We start from the raw sequence: 22602 nt of genomic DNA on the forward strand, positions 1-22602 counted from the left end.
TACTTTTAATGTATTTTTGGCATTACATTTTTGCTTGCTCTGTACTTTCCTTGCTCTGTAAAAGTATGTGCTCTTTTCCCCTTGGATAAAATCTATTATTAGAGGAAAGCATTGTTTTCATCCTGACCTAACTTCAGCTTGGTCATCTTTGGCTCTTTTTCTGTAAAGGGGAGGTGGATGTACATATGTTTGTAGCTAAATGGCTATTCAGAGCAGGAGTCAATATTTACAGACTCCAAAGCAGCTTTATTTTGTTCACTCATTTTCCTTTATTTTCCAGAAATTAGTATATTCTACTCAGAAATGTACACACTGTTAAGCCTAAACATAAATGTAGATAAGGCATTTGAGGCCATAAACATTCTACGTCATATTTAGTTTATAAAACTAGAAGGTATCAATCTTCAAAGTTTAACAACACATCAAGCAGATGCCAGGTATTTAAATTTTCCTTTTCTTAAATTCTTCATCTCTTTACAGAAATAGGAACTCGATATAGGTTACTTCTCACATAAGAGGAGCGTCACCAAGGCAGTTCTGCACTAAGCCATACCAAGAGCTGTGCCATTTCGTATTTTCATAAGCAATGTGGAAAAGAAACAGCAAGGTGCTCTTGAATAAGCTCCTTAATATTAGGTTATTTAGGACAGCAAGGATGATGGGCTGATTATGAAGCACTACTAATGTATCCCTAATTCCAAGTGACTGGGCAACAAATTTAGCCAACAAAACTCAACTGAGATATTAACTGATGCAGGGAAGAGAGGGAGAATCTGCTAAATTCGTATCTAAAATGTTGGACTTTGAGTCGAATGCTGACTCAGGAGTGAGATACTAGTGTTATGACAGGCAGCTCTATGACCACATCCATTCATCAACATTTTCTGTTCAAAAACATAAACCAGATGCTACACGTTAGGAAAGGATTACAGAGCAGTATAGAATATACCATCATCTGCTTCATGAACCCCACATCTCTGTTCCCACCTCAGAAGGGGAAAAAGGCAGAACAGAAAAGGCTCAAAGAGCAGCAACACTGTGATCAAATGTACCAAACGGTTTCCATTTAAAATAACTAAAGATGCTGGAATCCTGGATTCTGGAAAAGACAACTGGAGGTCTAGAAAATCCTGAATAATGAGGGCATTGTAATACAAGAGCTGGGAGGGAAGATTTGATGCAACTAATAAGAGCAAAGCTGAAAAGAAGAGAGCATCTCTGCACATCAGGCAGATGAACTATGGAAATCCTTGCAAAAGCAAGTCAAAGGGGAGAAAAAGCCCACATGGAAAAAAACTAAAACAAAACAAAAAGCAAGCCACAGGAGGTCATTTAGTAGACAGAAACTGCATCATACACAAGAAGTAGTTGAACCAAAAATAGCCATGGGATGGAAGAGTACCAGAGGGAAGTATTCAAGGTGTTTGTCCTGACTGAGAAGGGTTTCACTTAAAGCTTTTCTAACTATGGAGAAGGGTAAGTGCACATGTGTGTATGTATGTACTATATACAGGAGAGGTGGGGATGTGAGTCTCCACAGAGCATGTAATTACATGCAATTTTGATTTAGGCATGCATTTTATGCAATTACAGCATAATTGCAGATGCAGGTTTGGATTGACTAGTTATCCCAGTATGTTTTAATACATTCCTGAAGCTTACCTGGGTGTTTTCTCCTCTTCACAGAGCTATGAAGACACACAGTGCCCATATATCATAGCAAAATGTACCTAAGTGGTTTAAAGCTTTAAACTTGAGCTGAAGTAAAACATTTCAGTCAGCAACCCATGCCATCAAACTGCACTTGTTGTCTACTAAGATATAGATAAGAGGCAGTGAGATAACCACTGTCATCTACACAGGACCTGAATAAGAAGTTCTCATTATTAAATAAATCTTGAGTGACCCCTCAGTATTTAACTTTTTTTTTTTTGGTAAAAGAATCCTCATGTTCAGTTTCTTCAGGAAATAAAGGAATGAAACCAGAAATTGAAATGTACGAGTAAAAGCAATGAACAAAACAAGCACTTCACTTACGATACAAAAGCTCTACCAAGAGAGGGCAGCAAAATACCTTGCAAACATTTCTTACATAAAATTCCCATGCAGTAAAACGTAAGATGAAATACATCACTGTTGAGAATAATTTTAAGCTTATTCTCATTATATATTGCTGACGCATATATAATATATATTGAATAGCAAATCAAACAAAACCCACCACTACCCCCAAACCAAACCCGGACCTCACAACCCAGTACCTTTTAAAAGTCTTTTTAACAATTTTCATAAACCTTTCAAATAGAAAAAACCACAAGTGGCACAGGTCAAAAGATCAGTATGTCAGTAATGCAATCAAGTTGCTTTAACCCAACTTAATGAGCAAGGCTGAATTTCGTTAAGCTGGAGATCTTTCTTAGTTTACAAGTGTTATAGTTGTAGCTTAAAAGATTAAGAACTCATTTTGCTTATTAAAGAAAAGAGAGAACAATTTTGTTTGCATTAAATCCCCCGGATTTAGCTAGCACTAGATAATGTGGCTTTAAAGTTTTGTCAGAGATCTGAATTATATTATGCAGAAGCGTTAGTAGATTATGAAGAGTCACTACACAACAATTAAAGCATTTCTGAAATGTCAGGACTTTGCTAGTTCTAAAGCATGGCAATGTTCAAGAACACCATGAAAGCAATACATGAAAATCCTTCAGCCTTACAAAGCCTGGTATAGCTACTAGGACAACATTTGAGAAAGCTAACAAGGTACTACAAATGCCCCAGAAAGCCATCTTGTAACAAACTGCTCATGACGCTAAGGCAAAGCCAGTCTAATTATTTTAATTACTAGGATCTAAGAGCTAATTTACACTGAATAGCTGAGATTGCTATAAAACTGTACAGCACAATCATATACAAGGTTCTGTTACATATGGGTTTAGATCCAAATAGCCAACTTCAGAATTTCAGAACAGCTGCTAGCTTTATCACATACCCTATTCATGAAAGTTCCTTTTTGGATTTTCATTAGTTTCATGCCAAAAGCATCTTTGGAAACATCACTTTGGGATGTTTGGGGAGGAGAGGTTCTTGACAATATCTATTTATTTATTTATTGGTAGTGTTGCTTTTAAATAAACTTACTTTGACATTGCAACAGCTTTTAAAATTATTTTTCCTCTTGTCCTTACACTCTTACCCAGTTAAGGAGGTACAAGGAGGTATTGTCAGAGGATGAAGAAAGAACCATATTTAGAACAGTAACTTGTGACTTTTAACTCTATCACCTTTAATCCTGCAGTTCTCTGGTCAGCCAAGAATCAGAAACATTACTACATTCTTGAAATAACACAAGGAGAAAAATGCAGTGAGCAGAGTTACCTACACACTGTTGTACCCCGCTGAAAAAAAACCCAAACCCTCTATTCCATGATGGTGAAAGTGTTCAGGATTTCTCTACACCCTGACTGCAAAACAGAACTGCAGTTAATTTACACAGGTACACACAAAGCCTTCCCAGTTTGTTCTGAATCAGATCATAAAAGGAAATAAGAAATGCTACTGTCTTTCCTCTTGATGTTACATGAAATAAGCTGATACCACACGTAGACCAAGGTATTATGCCTTTAGCAGGTAATATCACTACATTCAACAATACAACAACTAGTGTGTGTCATCATCAACTAGGAATCTGTCCCAAGTTAATACTATCCATTATCTTTAGGTCTGTATTGGAGGCAGTGGGTGGGAAACAGGTGCTTGTTTTTACTTCTGCTCCTGGAGGTGAATGACTGACAGGGGATCCTCTGGTCCTTCTGCTAAAAACTCAATCAAAAGAATTGAAGCCTCAATCAATTCTATCAAAATACAGCTATTACCACATGGGGTGAAGGGAAGACAAGAGATCTCAACTAGATCAAGAAACTTCAGTGTTTACTGGTAAAACAGTATTCTGTGTCAGAGCAGACTTAACAGCCAGAGAGAACCCATCCTTTTCTGGAACACTTCTCACATTTAAGCCTGTATCTTGGTCATCAGCAGAAGAGTTACCACAAGCGTCTCAGTTTGTCTCCTGCCACCAGGGAAAAGTATGCCTAGACATTAAGCAACTCTCATGGTACCAAAAACCAGAGCTGCTGTCACCAGGGCACCAAAATCAAAATCCTACATGTAACAAATCCATTGCTGAAACAGTTTGCGATAGCAAATAGCTGTCTGCTCTGGCAGGTCACCTTGTTTTCTCAACTGGAAGCTTTTCTGTACATTCACATAAATCCTCAGGATTCTAACACTAGCTTGCTTTGCTCTTGGATGCAAGATCAAGCCTTTATTTATTTTTTTTTTTCCCTAAAAAGATGACAGGAAACTGCACCAAGACAGCCATATATCAACCTAAGTAACAGAATTCTACCACAAACCCGAAAGGCTTCTTGTCACGAAGCCAGATACATTAAACCAGAGGTATTTCCATGAACAATACAGACAAAAGCATCTTTGTATCATATCCAAATTCAAAAGGCACTGAGCTGGTAGACATTCCAAGATAACAGAAACTGGTTTCAAGTATTTCATTTTAAAAATGACTGTAGAAAACAAAGATCCAAGACAAAGACAGCAGAAAACAAAACATCTTGAGGAACAGACCTGACTGAAGTAATTGCTGCCCTGAGTGAAGAGGTCAGCTGCAGGCAGATAATACATAGTATTTGACAGCTGTTAGTCATCATTTATGAACACACTCATTTCATAGCCCACTGTTTCCTGGCTGAAAACCTGATGTCAAAGCAGGGCATCAAATCAGTCAGAAAAAATCAATAGGAGCAGCCATGTTTTCCATGCTTGAAGATACAACAAGGATGGGGGAAAAAATACCACTAATGAGTGTAATGAAAGAGGACACCAAAAACCATCACTTGAGCCACTAAGAAAAATAACATGGAATCAAAAATCATCAAACAGATGCACTTGAGGGGAGATTTGCAGGTCTGTGTCCCACACTGGTTTTTGTTGGTTCTGAAAATGGTTTCTTACTTGTGATGTTACGTATTCTAAAACAAATGTGGCATCACAGAAGAGACACAATGGTGACACCCAAAAGGCAGCATGAACGTTGCTAGACTACTGCTCCCTTAAAATGTTGGAGTAATATTCTGCACTAACTATACTGAAAGTTGCCATTAAGACATTCTGTATAAGAAATCAAATGTGATTATACAAAACTATTCAACGAATGTATGCATCTTCCATTCTGTGTGTCATTAGTTGGGTTTTTTTTTTGTTTTTAATTTATGTTTTATAACCCAACATCAACAACAAATCTAGGAATAACGCTTCTATGTCAAAGTTGTAAAGTCTGTAATATCAACTATAACTGAACCTGGACTCATCAATCCAAACCAATGAGATTGGATTGATGAGTTTGAAGTTGTTCAAACTGTGTTGCTGATCTGGCCATTAAACTTATGCTTACTAATTAAATAAATATTAAAATACATTTAACCATTAAAATATGTTCACCAGTTTACAAATCCGCATTGCAATGACCAGCTTTCAGGGCTGTTCAATGCTCTTGCACCAGCTCCTCTAACCCTGCCTCAATCTATGGAGCAATAAACAAGACAGTGATGTTTGGAGTTTTATTCTAAAATGCAGAAAGCCCCAGCATGTGGGCACAGATAGCATTATCTAATACAACAGTCACTACTTACTAGAATACATCTCACATGATGGCTGTCCTCCTCCCACCACTGAGTCACTGCAACAAACAGAGCAGCTGCCTGCGAACAGGCTACACAATGAGTAGCTGAGCGAGAGGCGCCAGCACCAGATGCAGGATGACCTCAGCTCCATCTGAGCATGCTGTCGTCTACACAAGAGCAGCTACCTTGTGATAGCAAGGATCCGCATGCGCTCTATGGACATCAGTTTAACTGGATACAGTCAACCTGCTTTATTCACTGTTAAAACCATTTATAGGAAAAAATGAAAAAGTTCTTTAGCACGCTGTTTGGAACTTAGCTGCTAATTTTAGTTTTAATAGCTTAATCTGCTGGTCATCTCCTGCACAAGTTCAGAAGAAGAAGAGATGTGTCCCTGGTGGCCCTTCAGATTTGCAGGAACTTATCCGAACAATAAAACTGAATGTCAATGTGAAACTTGCTCTTCCATCTTTAATATTTATTTATCATGCCAAAATTCAGCATTTACCACAGAGCTCACTCTCCTGTATGGTCACATAAACCTACTGCATACGTATCTCAAGGCCTACACTTCAATGCTTATGTACCACGGAATGAACCACCCCCCACGCCCAAGTTTCGTAATTCATTTACAAAGAGAAAATATAACCTAAATCATAACAATACAGACTGCAAATTTCCATCAAACACAGGCAGCCACCACTGAGATCAAGAATCTTCATGACTAAAAAGTACACTTGATGCACCAATAACATCAGCAGAAGCAATCTATATTTAACTTCTTTGCATCTTCCTTACCTCTCTCAGTTGCATGAGTTTCACTTTGCACAACCTAAGCTGAATTCCTGCTATATGGTCTCCCTGCTTATCAAGTTAGCTTTGTTTTTTAAGTGCTAGACAGTCCAGACAGCTTCTACCTGAATATACTGCACATTGTTTCAGAGAAACCCAGACAAGAGGCAGTCAGCTTGATAAAATGAGCAGGAAAAAGATACTCAGATGATCTGCAAAGTTTGACTGTTCAAAGGCAAGTGAGTTTATGCATATGCTCTGGAACTGACAACTGCAGTTTCAACAGTGGTGGACCTCTAGTTCTTCAAACAGTAGTGGGAGGTGAGACTGTTTCAAATGATGTCTTTAAAATGAAATATATCAAAGAAGAGTTTACACCTAATTTAATGCAAAATTATGAAGGCATTTAACTGAGCACTTTATGATGATTTTGAAACACTAAGCAAATCTCAAGGTCACTACAGCTGTTTCCAGTGTTCAAATAGCTTTCCCCCAACTGACAGATCACCCCTGCATGTAAACTTCCACTGTCAATTTGATTTTCCTCATACACTAGTATTAAGACAACCTGAAAACTAGTATATGGTCTACAGGTTAACAGTTTTTTCCCTGAGAAATGTCTAAAACCAGGACACTTGTTATATATTATTTCTCATATATATTATTTCTCATTGCGCAACATCACCCAACTCCTCCTGTTCTCCTTTGTACTCATGTATCTCACCTTGCATCAGCAGCAAGGACTTGCTTTGGTCAACAAAACAGCAAATAAAATTTGACTGCTCTCAATCCCAATGAGAACTGCCTGTTCTTATGCTCCTCACACTTCCACAGCGATCCTCCTCTCTTCCACCCTAACTAGGAAATTCCTTCTTGGTATCTGTCAACTGCATTACTGAAGCCAAAAGAACACCTCATGAACAGCCTTTCTGCTTTTGCAAATTATTCTTTTCTTCAAAAGTAGTTCTAAAGCTTTTCACATTACCAAAGTCAAGCTAACAGGCTTTCATTTCCTTGATCAAAAGGGATTTAAGGTCTAGCAATAAGCCTCTATGTTATAAGCTCAAAATGCATTAGTTGGAAATAAGAAAATTAAGAACTAGGTTTTATCTGTCAAGCAAAAACTTGTAACCAACCACACAATGAAGCCGTGAAGAGGTAACTATAAAGCTAAAGGTTATTAGATCTAAGGATTCTAACAGACAAAGGGATCTATTAATACTCTTTGATCAAACCTCATCAAGCCTAGTTTTCCTCACCTTGATCTTTCGATATATTATGTAAACCGAACAGAACACTTGAACTTTTCTGGCAGAAGCCAGACTGCAGGAAGTCATCTGTGCACATAAAGGTTCAGAAAACCCCAATAATCTCAGTAGTAGAAAAATTTACTTTCACTGGCAGCTCCCTCTCAGTGGTATATTTGAGTGAGTATGGTCAGGACAGAACTTATAACAGGGAACCACAATAACTAAAACTATGCAAAAAAGTGCAACAGTTTTTAATCCTAATACCATGGTTTGCATTAAACAGAAAAAAAACCTACAGAACTGAGAATTTTGCATAAGGGGTAGGATTTCAGAGCAATTTTGTCAATGTAATCAGAAGACTGCTTAATGAAAGAGTGCTCTTTCTCTGCCTGCTAAACATGGCAAGGGTACCCAACATCTACGTCTATTCACTACTGTAACCAGACAGCAGCCATTACTTCTCCATAAAGCCAGTTATTAAGTCTCTGAGAGCTAGACTTGACAGCACTAAGGAAAACTTTTCTGTGAACTGGAAGAAACTGTGCATGGAAAGAAAATGAGGCACTAAAAAAGAAATATTATACAAAAGTCTTGTTTTCCAGAAACTTTGAGGGCAAGAAAAAACAGTCTTTAGGATAGGATTAACAATACTGACTGATGGGTCTTTCTGCTTTTGTCTCCCTTTGTCTCCCGTCCTAGTATGCAATGCAGAGGCTGGAAAGATCCAAATGGCTGCAGGGTCTCCCATGAAAGTACCACAGCAAGCTCAACTTGAAAATTAACTAAAAGTCACTACTTGAAAGATTGAGCTGCTAGAAACCCTTAGTTTAGGCACTAAGTCCTCCTTTGAGTCCATCCAAACCAAGTCTCTGGTTTAGGCCCACAGCACACAATATGTGTGCTATATATGACAGTATTCTACAGACCACTCCGATACCCTAAACCAAAAAGCCAACTACCGTATCATATTCGTATGCCTATCCCAGATTAGAACTGTTTGTTTAGTTATAATGTAATCAATCCATATGCCTTTAAAGAAAGCCTACTTCCTCAAAATGAGCGGTTGGATAAATGGCACAATTTCAAAAGCAGAGAAAACAGTACATCAACAGTGCTAGGGAAAGGTCATGGGTTGTGGGAAATGGGTAGAAACCAGGCTACCAGGGACAGAAAGTGACAGGCAACCTTTCCTTCCTTAAAATTATGACAGTTACACTGCCACTAAACTGGGGGATGCAGGGTTTTCTCTTTCAGTATTTCCACACATTTCCAAAAGAGTTCAGGAATTACAGATGTAATAAATGATTTATGGGGGAAAATTTCTTTTACTGTAATTAAAAATTAAGATTAGCAAAATCTCAGAAAGAATACTTTTAATCTGTAATATGAAAAGCATTCCTTTAAGTCTATCAGTAAATAACAAATTGCTACCTGTGTCAGCCTCTGAACTTGCACTATCTACAAATAAGAAACCTTCCAAAAGATGTTACAAAACCCACAGCATATCAATACTATTTTCTAGCACTGTGACACACCAAGTTTTCTTTAACAGTATCATCTCAATCCATGAAATAAACCTTAAAGCAGGCAACCTTAAAGCATTTAATGATTACAAACCCCACTAATACTCCACTGTTGCATTCTGTGAACTTCGAATTTTGGAACACTTACGACAGAAGTCGGTCAAGTTTTGGTCCATTGCGCCCCTGAAGGACAGCAGGCGGCTTGTATACCTTCATTATCCTTACAATCTATGGGCTTTCTCTGTTTCTGGTGTTCTTGGTCTCTTTATTTATGAAGCAGTGATGATTTTGAAGTTATTTATAACCATTAACTCATTAAATTCCCAAGTGTCATATTAGATACCAACCCAGTGACTCATATTCCTGACAATATATTTATCACGGCTGGAAGGTAAATTTACATGCACGAGTAGCACACACAGGCATGCCATGAACTAATCTTATATTTTAAAATGGTATTTGACATTAAGTAACTCAAGTTATTAACCGATACGTATATGCCAACTGAAGTTGGCTCATTATCAAACAGATCAGTGGAATTTGTAAACACTGCCTGAACACCACTGTGACAAGATGAAAAATAACCCATGTAACACAATTTCCCCTCGTTTTTTGAGGATTGAAAATGGGGGCTGGAGTGTTTTAAAGCCTGTTATTACTGCACTTAAAATACGTGCAAGCTAAGGAAAACCACAGTTATCTCCAAATACTCCCCGAGAGGGAAAGCATACTCCACGTATGTTAAGGTTTATTAGAAGACAGTAATAAAGTTATCAGCTCACCAGACAACATTATTTCAATAAGCACTTATGTGTAATCTTGGCCTTATAAAAACCTCAGTGCTTAAGATCACACATCTGGTCCTAGTGGCTTTACACATTGTCTCACTGCCAGAAAACAATGCAAATATTCAACTAACAAGCTCTGCAGCAAAATAAACACAGTAATATTGGTGCTTTAGCACTTTCAAAATATCTAAACCCTTTCTAAACTAAAGAAAAATCTCTGGACCAAAAGAATAGATTTTTGTTAGCTATGAGCTAATTTAGTTCTTTAGTTCCCAATTTCCCCAAGATTCCTGAACACCAGTAATAAAAGTGAAGGAAAACATCAGATCAGTTGAAGAGCTCTCTTTAATATGCCATTCTTCACCCATTATTCCTTGAGCAAAAGACTTCTGAGGAAGTGTTTCTATTTGTGCCCAGGAAAACCCTGAAGCTACAAGCCACATAATTTAACTTTGAAATCCGTCCTGCTCTGAGCAGAGTTGGACTAGATGACCCCCATGGGCTTCTTTTCCAGCCGTAACTTTTTATGTGAGCAGATTTTTGTTATCAGACTTAGCCTAATTCCAGAAAATGTCTTCCTGAACTTGACCTGGGAGTCAGTCAGACACTACCGAATCCAGGCACAAGGGGAGAGATGAGACCAGCGCCCAAAGACAACTATTATCCAAGCCACATCTTAAGCAAAACCTGACCTGATAGACATTTCATGAGCAATAGACTTAGCAAAGCCAGCCTTTCTACTGATCCATCACAAATCCCATGTTCCTTCCTACACAGTAACATTTATTCCCTTCTCTTGCATTCCCTGTAGTCCTACCGCTCCCCACAGCATTCACTTCTTCCCACGCTGCCTTTACCCTTTACTGAGAATGGAAATGTCACTTGTAAACACATTAAAAGTAATACATACCTAAACCTTTTCTTCCCAACTGTTTACTACTCTCTACATTATGGTAGTAAGACTATTGTTATTACTGTCTGAAAGCTGAAAGACAGCTACCACTGAAGAGAAGTTCCAGCTTCGAGTTAACTGAACTCTATTATAACCATACAGTTACAATAGTAAAGAGACCAGAAAAGCATTTGTGAAATGTTTTAACAAAATTATGTGCTCTTCTTAGGCTTAACGACACAATAGCAATAGGCTTTCCACAGACAACTGGGCTAGCAACATGAGTGAACACTCATTCCAGTTGTCGATCTATTTTTAGGGGAAAATCAAATCAGAACCAGGACCAGACTTCAGTGAGGACACTGTATTAGATGAACACAAGTAGAGCACACTGATGAAATAAGGAAGTGAAGCCGTAAGAATGCCATCTGATAATATGTCCTTTACACACAAACACTTGAGACCTGCAGAGCTCTTAATATGTGGCAGCACTTTCTGCTGAAGAAACATCTATCTAAAATACTTTCCTCTGAAACACTGTTGAGAAGTATTCAGCATTATAAATGTCAATTAATACAGCCTTCTGCAGGAACAGACGGGAAATGAAAATATTAAAAAGCCACTACTGTAAAACAGAAAAGAATATCAAAAGAAAAAAGCTTTTTAAAAGCCTGTCAAAAGAAGTGACATAAAAGACCTTTAACATGACAGCAGACTTGCACGTAAACACATCAAACAGACAGCTTTGTAATGAGCTTCTTGCTGTTTGTTTTTAAACAAGGCAACTTTCAGATAAAGCGACCCCTGCTCAGATTTAAGAACATACTGCAGAAAAGAGATGGACAAGTACGACCTATTTTCATGTCAAAACTTTGTTCAACACCTATGGCTAGTTTATCAAATCTATACTAGGAATTATTCCCCAATTACCTACCTGTTTCTGCTCACCTTTACATAAACAAACTAAATGCAAAGTATCAAAATAGGCAACATTTCAGTGCCATTTAGCCCAACATGTTAAAGTATTTTTTCCAGTTACCACTGACGTCTATGAAATGCATTTACACCATCAATCTGGACCACCTCCTATTTATTCAAGGATCCTCTTCCCTGCATCTGTACTGCATGTGACCTAAATCGCTCCCAGCATCCCTTCTGGAAGGGAACAGCTAATCTCCTGGGAGTATTTTGATGGTAAAATAATCCAGGATTGCACCACAGGCAGTATGCTTGAGACAGCCCAAGGACTTGCTGTTTTCACTAACCCAGTCTCATAGCACTATCCTAAAAGTCTTTGCCATCTCATACACCAGACACTCAACCTATAGCACTAACCCACACTGCCATGCAACGAAAGTGGGAATATGGCAACTAAAAATGGCTGTTTCTAGGACTTGGGCACATGACTAATCCATAGCAACTATTAAAAGGAGCTGATAAAAACCCCTGTATGTTAAAAATGCTATGGGCCTGAAAGATACCCCACAGAGTGTGGGACAGGGTACAGTGGCTTCACATTGAAGGGAACAGCTTAGCTGGGAGGAATGCCAACTAGTCAGGGGAACATGGTCTGCTCCCTGAGGGCAGCACAGATAAAACCACTATTGCTACAGCTGAAAATTAAACTACTAAAAGGTTACATAAATTCATACACTAAAAGCAGAAAATGAAGGTTTCTTTGCTAAAGAACTAATATAGTATAAAGACAAACAAGCTTTCCAATGCAATGTTTGATCTAGTGCATCCACATTCAGGAAGAAAAACTGTCATTCTCCATGATGATTTAATTCTCTACTTCTAAAGGTTAAAAACTTCCTTCCATGCTTGCTGCTTTCTTCTTTATAAGCATGTGTCAAAAACTGAAGGCACAACAGGCACTGAAAAATTAATTAGCCTGGTTGAAAAGGACAGCAGTGAAATCTTCCAAGGCTTCCCATATGATCTTCAACTCTTTCATTACAGGCCAACAGCAACTGAATTGTTTGGATGGGTAGAGAACACAAACAGGGGATCTAGTCAAAGTTTTTACATAGGAAAGCTGCACTGCTGAAAACTGCATGCATAAAAACGCTGCTCTAACACAAGGAAATAATTGCAAGTCCTTGACATTTATTTTTCATCATCAGTGAGGAGTTAGCACATTCTTTGATTGAACAGCTGTTCACATATAATACCATACCTCCTCTGGATTTCCAATTCTTCTTGTGATGGACCATTTTGTACTTGAGAGGGAAGCTGTGAATTCTGTCGAGGCAATGTAGGACCTAAAAGTCAAGACAGACCAGAAATTAGTGACTTGAACTTTCAGTAAGCAAAGAGGCACAAAAATCAAGGAAAAAGGCCAGCCACCACATGACATTATAAGAACTGTTTACTTCTGCTTTTTAAGCCAAACAAGCTCAACAACATAATACAGCAACTAAAAACTGCAACAAATGTTACCTTATATATTTGCAGAATGGATTTATTTCACACAGATGGAAAGGTTTCACAGAAATGCAAAATATATATAAGATGGAACTTGACAAAAGCTTTGAAAAGCACCCAAAGGCTGAGATTTTCTTGAAACAATGAACAAGTACTCTTGGAGAAACAGAAAAGGCTCAAAAAAATAACACACTCACCTAAATAGAACACTGGAAATGAGGAAGGAATAGTAAAAATAAGAAAAGAAGAACAGGAGAAAAAAACATCAGAAGCTTAGATAAAGTGTGTTTCTACAGGTCACACTTTTACTCAGATTTTAGCTTGTCTACTTGGATCAAATACGTTCCTTTTTGCATAGGTAAGTATTGTGTCCGAAGGAACAGAGGCGTAACACAAATATAACAAACTGTGAGTTCTGAAAAGCACAAGAAATGCTAGAGAGAAGGACATGCAAATTCACTTTTGACTTTTACTGATGAGCAATTCTCAATCATACATCTTTCAAAAATTATATATGCTAGACCATCTGAAAGCAAAGAGGCTTTTCCATTTTCCTCACAAATGATTTACAGCACAAAACTATTTTAAAGGATGAAAAAGTGTGGAATGGAATACATTAGACCATGAATGGTTTCTGTAAGAATGGGCAGTAAACTGGGATCTTAATATTTAGACTATAGCTACACTGAAGATTATGGAATTTATAAGCAAGCAGAATTAAAACCAACAAAAAATGTATCAAGTAATTTCTTGCTGAGATTCCACCAAACTGCTTGGAGTGATGGAGTTGAAATGAGATCCCCCCATCTCAAATATCAAACTATAAAATTTCTTTGCCATCTGAACTTGTTAAAGTCATCCAAAAACATGAAGAGACCATGTGTGATATACTGAGACATCAAGGACAGGCGATCTGCCCCAGACTCAGCAAACAAGTGCCCTGTTTTTAAAGGCTATACAAAAAACATTTACTCAGAACAGCATAGTATGACCACTGTGGTCATGAAGACAATGAATGCTGAAAATCAGAGAGGTGTACACTATCTACTGCACCCTACAGGTTAAAAGTCATCTAAGAACTTACTTCTAGAAGAAGATAAAAGCAGGAAGTGTACTACAGGCTTTGTACATATTCCTTACACAGTCTTTTCACCAGGCATTAAGTCCTCATACCAAAATGCATGATGTTGCCCTGGATGGACTACTTTTGCTTGGAGTACCTCCAAGAGATACCCACGGATATAAATCTAGATTATTTTTAATGCAAAAGATTTAACTGCATTGATAATCATTAATCTATCAGTAAGCAGAAACATCTGTCATATTGCTCATCTGGAAATCACTTCTGCTTTAAAACTTGACCAGTTTCACATCCTCCTCTGTCATACCTCCTGCATGACAGATGGAATGCCTTTATGCCCACTAAGCCATGACTGCAGCTCCCAGGCAGCTGGGCTATTTGCTGTCTGCACCATGCTGCAGCCTTTCATGGACTTTCAGAAGTAGACGCAACCCAGCAGCAGCTGTGTTGCTGCTTAAAGGTGCTATATACCACTACCGCTTGCCACGTCTAATATCCTCCCTTCCCTCAGATCTGCTGTATGAAACAAAAGAACAAAAATAAATGGTGATACTATAACCATTTACCAACTGGAACTATTTGGTACTGAAAATACAGTAGAAATGAAAACATCAAACTTCCACACATTTAATCTTTAGGAGTTTAACAGGGATTTTTTTGAAGAAGGCATTATCACGCTGCTGTAGCTGAGGGTGGACCACCACTCTGCAACCTTTCTACCAGTGTCCATCCAGCTCTTTCTTTTGATGGCTTCACCAGAAACCAACCATCTAGCTTTATTTGCACTGGCTATTCCAGTGAGCCTACCTATCAGGAAACCTGTTCCTGTAGCCTCAAGATTCATTCTAGAGCACTGTATGTCAGAAAATCATGCGTCTGTGGAACACAACAGACACAAGCCAAGCTAGCATAACCTGGCCAACGTACTCCAGTGAGATATGTGCTTTTTTTCATAGCTATACTTGCAAAAGAGCTGAACACAGTCACCTGTTAACAATTAACATGGTGCTTCGAGTATTTCTTATGTATTTTTGCCATAAGGAAATGCAACCTGAGCATACCAAAGGTTTTCAAGAAGGAAAAAACCAGCTACTGAGTAATTTGGTGTGTTCTCTGACAAATTCCTCTCTGCAAGCATAGATTCTAAGCAGCATGTTAACAGGCACTGGCAAGTTAAAGGTACACACCAGGTGGAAAAGTATGTTTTATCTTGTAATACGTATTACAGCAAGCCAGGACCACCACTTCATTGCTAAAATACAACTGTCTGGCTAGTGGAACAGATGGTATAATAAATAAGAAGAGGTAGCTAATAAAAAAGCTCTGAGATATTCAAGATACTTCAGAAACATCAGCCCCCAAGAGAAATAGTCACTGAATCCCCAAGAGAAACATTCACAGATACTGCCTGGAAAAAAAGTCTGATCCTCCTACAGGATCACTTTATCTTCAGAGACCAGTACAAGCCAAGTAGGAGATGAGGCTGAATGGTCTATTCATTCTGAGTTTTAAGGAAAACCTAACATCTTTCTTCTTCTAAAGAAAGCACAGATGGTGGATGCCGCAGCACACACTGACAGACAGAGGATATAATTTCATACCAATTTGTTCAGCAGCCATTCCAGTTTCAACGCTTTCTGCTTTTCAGCTTATTCTCACCTTTGCATCATCCTTCCTCTACGACAGTTCAGGCAACTGTTAGTGAAAGATGGGCTGGAAATCAATGCATTAAAAATCCCAGAGAAAAAAACCTGCAGGAAGTGTTTTCACCAGCTAAATGAGAACCAGTTCTGGCTCTTCACACAGTCACATAGACAGCTATGCTGGCACAGCTCAGAGAATGACATCAAGACTGCTGGGGGTTGCTTTTAACCAAATTAAGCATCCCCAGCATCACCTTTTTAAACCACAACCAGAGTAGTAGTTTATCAAACTCAGTAACTTCCATTTTCACCTCCAATTGAGTTCTTACCTTTGTATCTCCATTCAAGAGCTGAATTAATTCCAGTTGTACAAACCTATGAAAGCATTATTAGGAAGTTGGAGATGGAAAGACACAGCTTCTCCTCCCTTGATGCCTTTTGGTTCATCAGTTCCTTCCATCTTTCAATTACATTACCTGCTTTGCAGTTTCACACCAAACTCTACACCACCACTTCTTTTCATGTCAGCTGCCTTATGCTAGCATCTGGCTGATACTAAAGACATCACATTCCTATGAAGTAGCAGCCCTGAAAACCCCCGAGTATCAACTGTTTAGGATTGGAACAGTACAGGTACTACAGGTCACATAACGAGCAACAACCTGTATCTTCATTTGGCTGGACAGGCTTGCTTGAGAGCTGGTAATTTAAGGAAAAGTTTTCTGGGGGGACGGCTGGTAATCAGATCATGTTCCTCAGAACTGCACGTGCCTTATGGTTCAAGAAGGACAAAACACACATACCCCCCCACCCCCTGCAATGACTGTCTGCTCAGAGTACAGCATCAGGAAACAAAATCTACTGCCTTTAGAAAAAGTTGATCAACTGTCACACGAGAATTTTAGCTTGAGGTGAAGATCTCCATTCATTCCCCAGAGAAACAGTTTATAGAAACAATGCAGTAATTAAGAATTCCCACTCTTTCATTTCTCAGTATGCCAGCGCCAAAACTAAGCAACATTCCAATTACACAGTTTGATATTCAAATCAAAGTATGACTGACTATTCAAAGGAAGAACTGACTGAAAGCAGACGGCAAGTTAATTTATATAAGCATATATAAATGGGTATAAAGATAAGTGTACTGACTAATTATAATCTTTAAAATGATTTTCATTGAGGACAGTTTGAGTACACCTACTAAGCAAACAATGTACCCCAAGCAAGAGCTCAAAACCACAGCAAAAAAGATGTATTTCTGTTACGGGATATAATAACTTTTAAAAACAAGTGTTTTAGTAAATGCTTAAATGTTTTCTGAATGAATAGAAAGTAGGATTTTTCAGAGATTTATGCTAGGAAGTAATAAGAAAAATGACTGTGGTGAAGTAACCTCTTACTTATCTCTGGTTCCTTCTCCTGCTCAGATCCTGTCCTGCTCTAGGATATGACAGAACAAAGTCTGAGGAGACTCATTAACTAGCCTTCCACAGAAGCAAAAAGTCACCACTCCTTAAGACCTAGATTTCTGTTATACACTGATATGCAAGACCAGAATGGTCAAAAGCCAGGGCATTAACAAGTGATAAAGCTATTCCCCAGTACTTCTATTCAGATGAATCATCTTCCAGCTAAGACTTTTCTTCCCTTCAAATACTCACTTCCATCGTCTTCCAAGTCCCTTCAGCTGACTTAATTTACTCATCCGTTTGATTTATTTTAGCAGAGTGATATAACTTATGTTGCATATTCTATGCTGAAAGTAAATGCTTTCCACTTCACGAGCACTTTTGTTACCTGATGAAGGTAATAAAAAGGGCAAGAATAACAAATATATTCATTAAGATACATCTGAATGGAAGTAGAGCCAAGCCTCCTATCAATGCCAGCACAGCCTCCTACCAACGCCAGCAGAGCCTTGGAAACAGTGCTGATAACCTGGGTGGTAGCTTGGCTCAGCACAAACTTGCTGGGTGATCTCAAGCAAGCCTGTGGCTTTTCCCTCCACTATCCTTTTATGCAGGCGGAGATAGAAACAAAGCTTCAGCAGTAGAATATTACAGTTGTTTAATAAAACTACAACATCACAATCTCAGAATAGCAAGTATGACAAGTTAATTGTATCAATACCATCTACTGCAGGGTATTTATTACTTTTTCTTCTCAATTCTGCCAAAATTTCTTTAAGGAGCGATTTTATAGATGGTGATGGTCACTGCTTGCATATAATACTACAGAAATGAGCCTAACAAAGCTGTATTTTCACAATTATGTTCACAATTTCACACCACCAACCTGTTCCCACAAGGCAGCAGATTTAATACAGCTACATCTACTGATATTTTTGAGACAACAATATGAACCCTCAGAAGAAAAATGTATTAACATTCCCCAATGTTTATTAAACAATACTTCATCCACAAAGTGAATGTACTTCTACATAGAAGAAGTTTGACATGTGGTTAAGACCAACTACCAAATTTTAATGAAATTCTTTGGGTTGCCCACCCAAACTTTAATGCTTTCACCTGACAGACCACCACTAATTCTTAAGAACCACACAAGCAGCCATTAAAAGTGAGTATAACTCTGTAAATTTAGCAATCTCCCCCTTCACTTCCAAATACCACAACTAACACTGATGATGTTTTCAATAATCTTATGTGTAATTAAAATGTAATGGAGTTTTGTTCAATAAACAGTTAAAACTTCTTTTAGGTCATTATTTTGTCATACACATCAGGATTAGTTAACCAGAATTAAAGGCAAAGAAAAAGCTTGCTAGCAAAAATAGAGATTATTATCCAATCTCTGATCACATCATGTTACTTCCATTCTGACAGGGAATGCTGACAGCCTGCTCCAGAGGCCTACCAAAGTATAGGTATAGCATAATTACTTCATTGCAGTAGAGTAACTTTTCCCCTCAAAACAAGCCTTAGCGTGATGTGAACCAAAACAGTATGAGGAGAACTGCCCGAGATCCCCTTCAGACCTGCATATACATTTCTCTTTTCATTCTCCTTTAACATCTACATATACTCCAGTTAGGCAACCCCAGTTTTTGTTTCAGTTTGCATTTCCCAAAGATACTAAATTATTCAATCTATGATAGGAGTAAGTGCATTCCCCTCCCAGCAAGGATTTAATGAACTACCTTTTCTGTAAGAGAAAGGACCACACATCAATATACAGCTGTGGAAAAAACAAGCATCTTTTCCCTATAAAGGTTTGACTATTTTATAACTAAACAACCTAGGTTTAGTCATAATTTCAAAGCACTTTAACCTCAAGGGTTTTTTTTTTCCAAGATTAGACTAACAAAACCTCTGTTTCTTTTTCCTCTTCCCCATTTTCCTATGAATTAAAATGTCATCTAAGGCAATATAAGAACAGCTTCACTGAAGCCATTTTTGTCCTTGCCTTTATATCCAGAATGCCCAAAATCTTGTCAAGAACTAACACATAACTGTTAAGGATCCGTACAAAAACAATCAGGAATTTTACATATATGTGATTCTAGTGAAAAGAATGAGAACAGGCTTATTTACAGCTGTATGACATCCTTCATTTTTTCTTTTGCTGCTTTCGTCTTACACAGTGAACAACCCAAAGAATCTCCTCAAATGCAAATTACACCTATATAAATCTCATACTTAGTTTCTTACTCTCTTAGCAAGGCTTTCCTGAGACTGAAGACACATGCCACACAAAACACCCCTAATTCCAGCTGAACTAGAAGGTACTTTCTGCAGGAAAACAGAGGATGATGCCCCTTAGTTCCCCCCCCATCTCCCAGCATGTACTTCCCTTACTTGCCCTTATTCCTTCAAAGGAATAATCAACTTCCTCACGCATCAGAGAATTTTCTCAGCCACTTTCCTTTCATTGAGGTTTTTCCCTCATTCCAGAGTCACTTTGATTACAACACTGAGCTCTACTTGATGCAGACGTGAAAATTTTCTCTGTACTGCAATGCAAACCCTTTGCAGAAAGCAATCATCTTTATACCACTAAGACTGGTTACTGAGTATCTGACCATGCTGCACAAAACCTCAAAGCCAGAAATCCTCTTCAAGTGACCTCTTAAACTGATGACACATACTTGTCATTTGATGAAGGTGTAACTTTTGACCACCTCAGACAATTACTTAATGCAACGAGTAAGTCTTCCAAGCTTTTCCCAGAAACAAATTTTGGTTCATTTGTAACGTATCTCTTAAACAATATTGGGGAGGAACTTGCAGCATTAGTAATCTACCTTAAAATTCCAGGAGAAAGCGTAGTCCTGTGTTGTCTTTCTCCTCTGGATTTGCAGATGGCCTACAATCTGCTTGACCAGCCAGCAGGAAAATAGGGTCTGGGCGAAGAGCTACTAGCTAAGGCAATCATTCAAACCAGAACAGAGTGAAAACACTTTGACTTTTACATTTATTTCAATAAACAGAATTCAAGCATAAGAGGAATTAGGGACAGCCAGTTGGGCTTATTCAGACTGGAGAAGAGAAGGCTCTGGGGAGATCTTAGAGCAGCTTCCAGTGCCTGAAGGGGCTGACAAGAAAGCTGGAGAGGGGCTTTTGACAAGGGCCTGTAGTGACAGGATAAGGGGAAATGACTTTAACCTGACAGAGAGGAGATTTACATTAGACATTAGGAAGAAATTCTTCCCTGTGAGGGTGCTGAGGTGCTGGCACAGGGTGCCCAGAGAAGCTGTGGCTGCCTCATCCCTGGCAGTGTTCAAAGCAGGGGATTGGAACTAGGTGATCTTGAAGGTCCCTTCCAACCCAAACCATTCTGTGATTCTATGAGAGGATAAAGAACTAATACAGTATTTCAAACAGTTTCACTGACAAGGCAGCCATCCCTTCAGAGCCCTTTGAGACAAAGCTGCATTGGGTCTCAATGAGAAAACTGCCAGTTGCAGTAAAGCCTTTTACCATGCATTCTGAACTCATCAGAAGGACAAAATACCCACCACTGGGTGCTCAGTGGGAGAGGCACCCAGTGGCTTCGCCTCTGCTCTGCAGATCCACTAGAGGGAGATCCTAAATTAAACAACCTCAAGACACACAGGAGCCAGCAGAACAGCTGAGGGTGCCAACTGCCACCAAAGATCAATGGCATTGCTCAAATACATGCAACAGCAGGACACCGTGTCATTTTATATATAACAAAAAAAGGGTAAGAGAGCTGTAAGGAACAGCTGACTTGCAAACCAAAAGGATGCTCACAAAATAATATTCCTCAGAAGTCGTTTAGATTTCTGTGAACCTTTGCACAGAGTTTCAAATTCATCTGCAGCTTTATGAATTTCTGAGCAGTTATGCTCAGCTAACATTAAAGCTGTTTGCCTTTTATGAATAAAATATAACGTAAAATAACCAAGCTAATAAAAGAAATTGCCAAAAATGAGAAAACACAGCAGAAAATAAGGACACTGCAAGAACCAAACTTTAATTGTAAGCAGTTCTAGAGTAAAGGGAATTCATCCATATAGGTTTTCTTTATTCTGGGCTGGAGAGTCTATATGCTGGTTTAGATACAGTAGGAAACACAGCAATTCACATAAATTATTAGAGACAAGCTGTTCTCTTCAGGTACAGATTTTTGAAGCAGTATCAGCAGAATACCAACTAGGACTAAACGTGTTAGAAATGTTTGAGTCTAGCGGATAAACTGGAAGAAACAAAACTATCCATACGTAACATATTGATCTTCATGCATTAGCACAAATTCCTTTCATAACACAGAACCCCCCAACACCATCTCAAAAAAGGATAATTGGGGGTGTTGAAATCCGTCTCCTAAAGCGAAAAGCTAGTATCAGAGCCTCAAAGCCAGTGAACTGTATAAATAAATATTCAGCTGTATCAGTGATGCTAAGGGGAAAAAAATTATCACCAAGGATTCGTTTCTAGCTGCACTTTTAGGAAGTTATACTAACCACAGAGAAAAGAAATGCATTAAACTTTGAGCAAGGAATCTAATTTGCTTCTAAACTACAAACTACTTAGTATCCTATTTCCATTATCAAAGCAGGTATGTTTAGAAAGATACTTCATCTTTCTTACATCTTACACTGATACATGTCAGAAAAATATGTAGATACAAGTAATACATATAAGATCATGAACTGACAAACCTCCCAGCTGATAAAATTTCGGGACACTTTTTGACAGTTTTCTAACACAGATGCATTATAAACATTTACCTTTAAACATTGTCTGGAAATGGCAGTAGGCTTTCAAAGCAATTCCACATACATAATTAGGATTTTTCTTCACAAGCAGCAGTGCAAAACTACTCATCTTCAGCCACTGAAGTGACAGCAGTAACATTAAGCTTCAGCTGGATGGTTGGACAGGGCTTGGAGCAACCTTGTCTAATAGATGTTCCTGCCCATGGCAGGGGCTGGAAATAGATGAAATTTAAGGTCCCTTCCAATCCAAACCATTCTATGATTTTATGATCCTGATGGCTATATCTGTTATATATCTGAAATAGGTAAGTGAC

The 22602-nt window shown here is 38.4% G+C and overlaps 1 protein-coding gene across 7 annotated transcripts in view; it reads right to left on the reverse strand.

The window, feature by feature from the left end:
• ENAH (ENAH actin regulator) overlaps nucleotides 1-22602 on the reverse strand; it is a 94724-nt gene that overhangs the window by 20029 nt on the left and 52093 nt on the right. For 6 of the 7 annotated variants that reach the window (XM_062606022.1, XM_062606023.1, XM_062606025.1 and 3 more), the window contains exon 4: nucleotides 13118-13202. In XM_062606022.1, the coding sequence (XP_062462006.1) occupies nucleotides 13118-13202 (85 nt within the window). Of the gene's footprint in view, nucleotides 1-9406; nucleotides 9547-13117; nucleotides 13203-22602 lie in introns of those variants that run through there. The other variant, XM_062606024.1, reaches the window with a different exon arrangement.

The sequence above is a fragment of the Pezoporus occidentalis genome, unplaced genomic scaffold (genome assembly GCF_034315485.1).
Source record: "Pezoporus occidentalis ecotype Australia unplaced genomic scaffold, CSIRO_AGI_Poc_V1 ctg93, whole genome shotgun sequence".
In the NCBI taxonomy this organism is placed as follows: domain Eukaryota; kingdom Metazoa; phylum Chordata; class Aves; order Psittaciformes; family Psittacidae; genus Pezoporus; species Pezoporus occidentalis.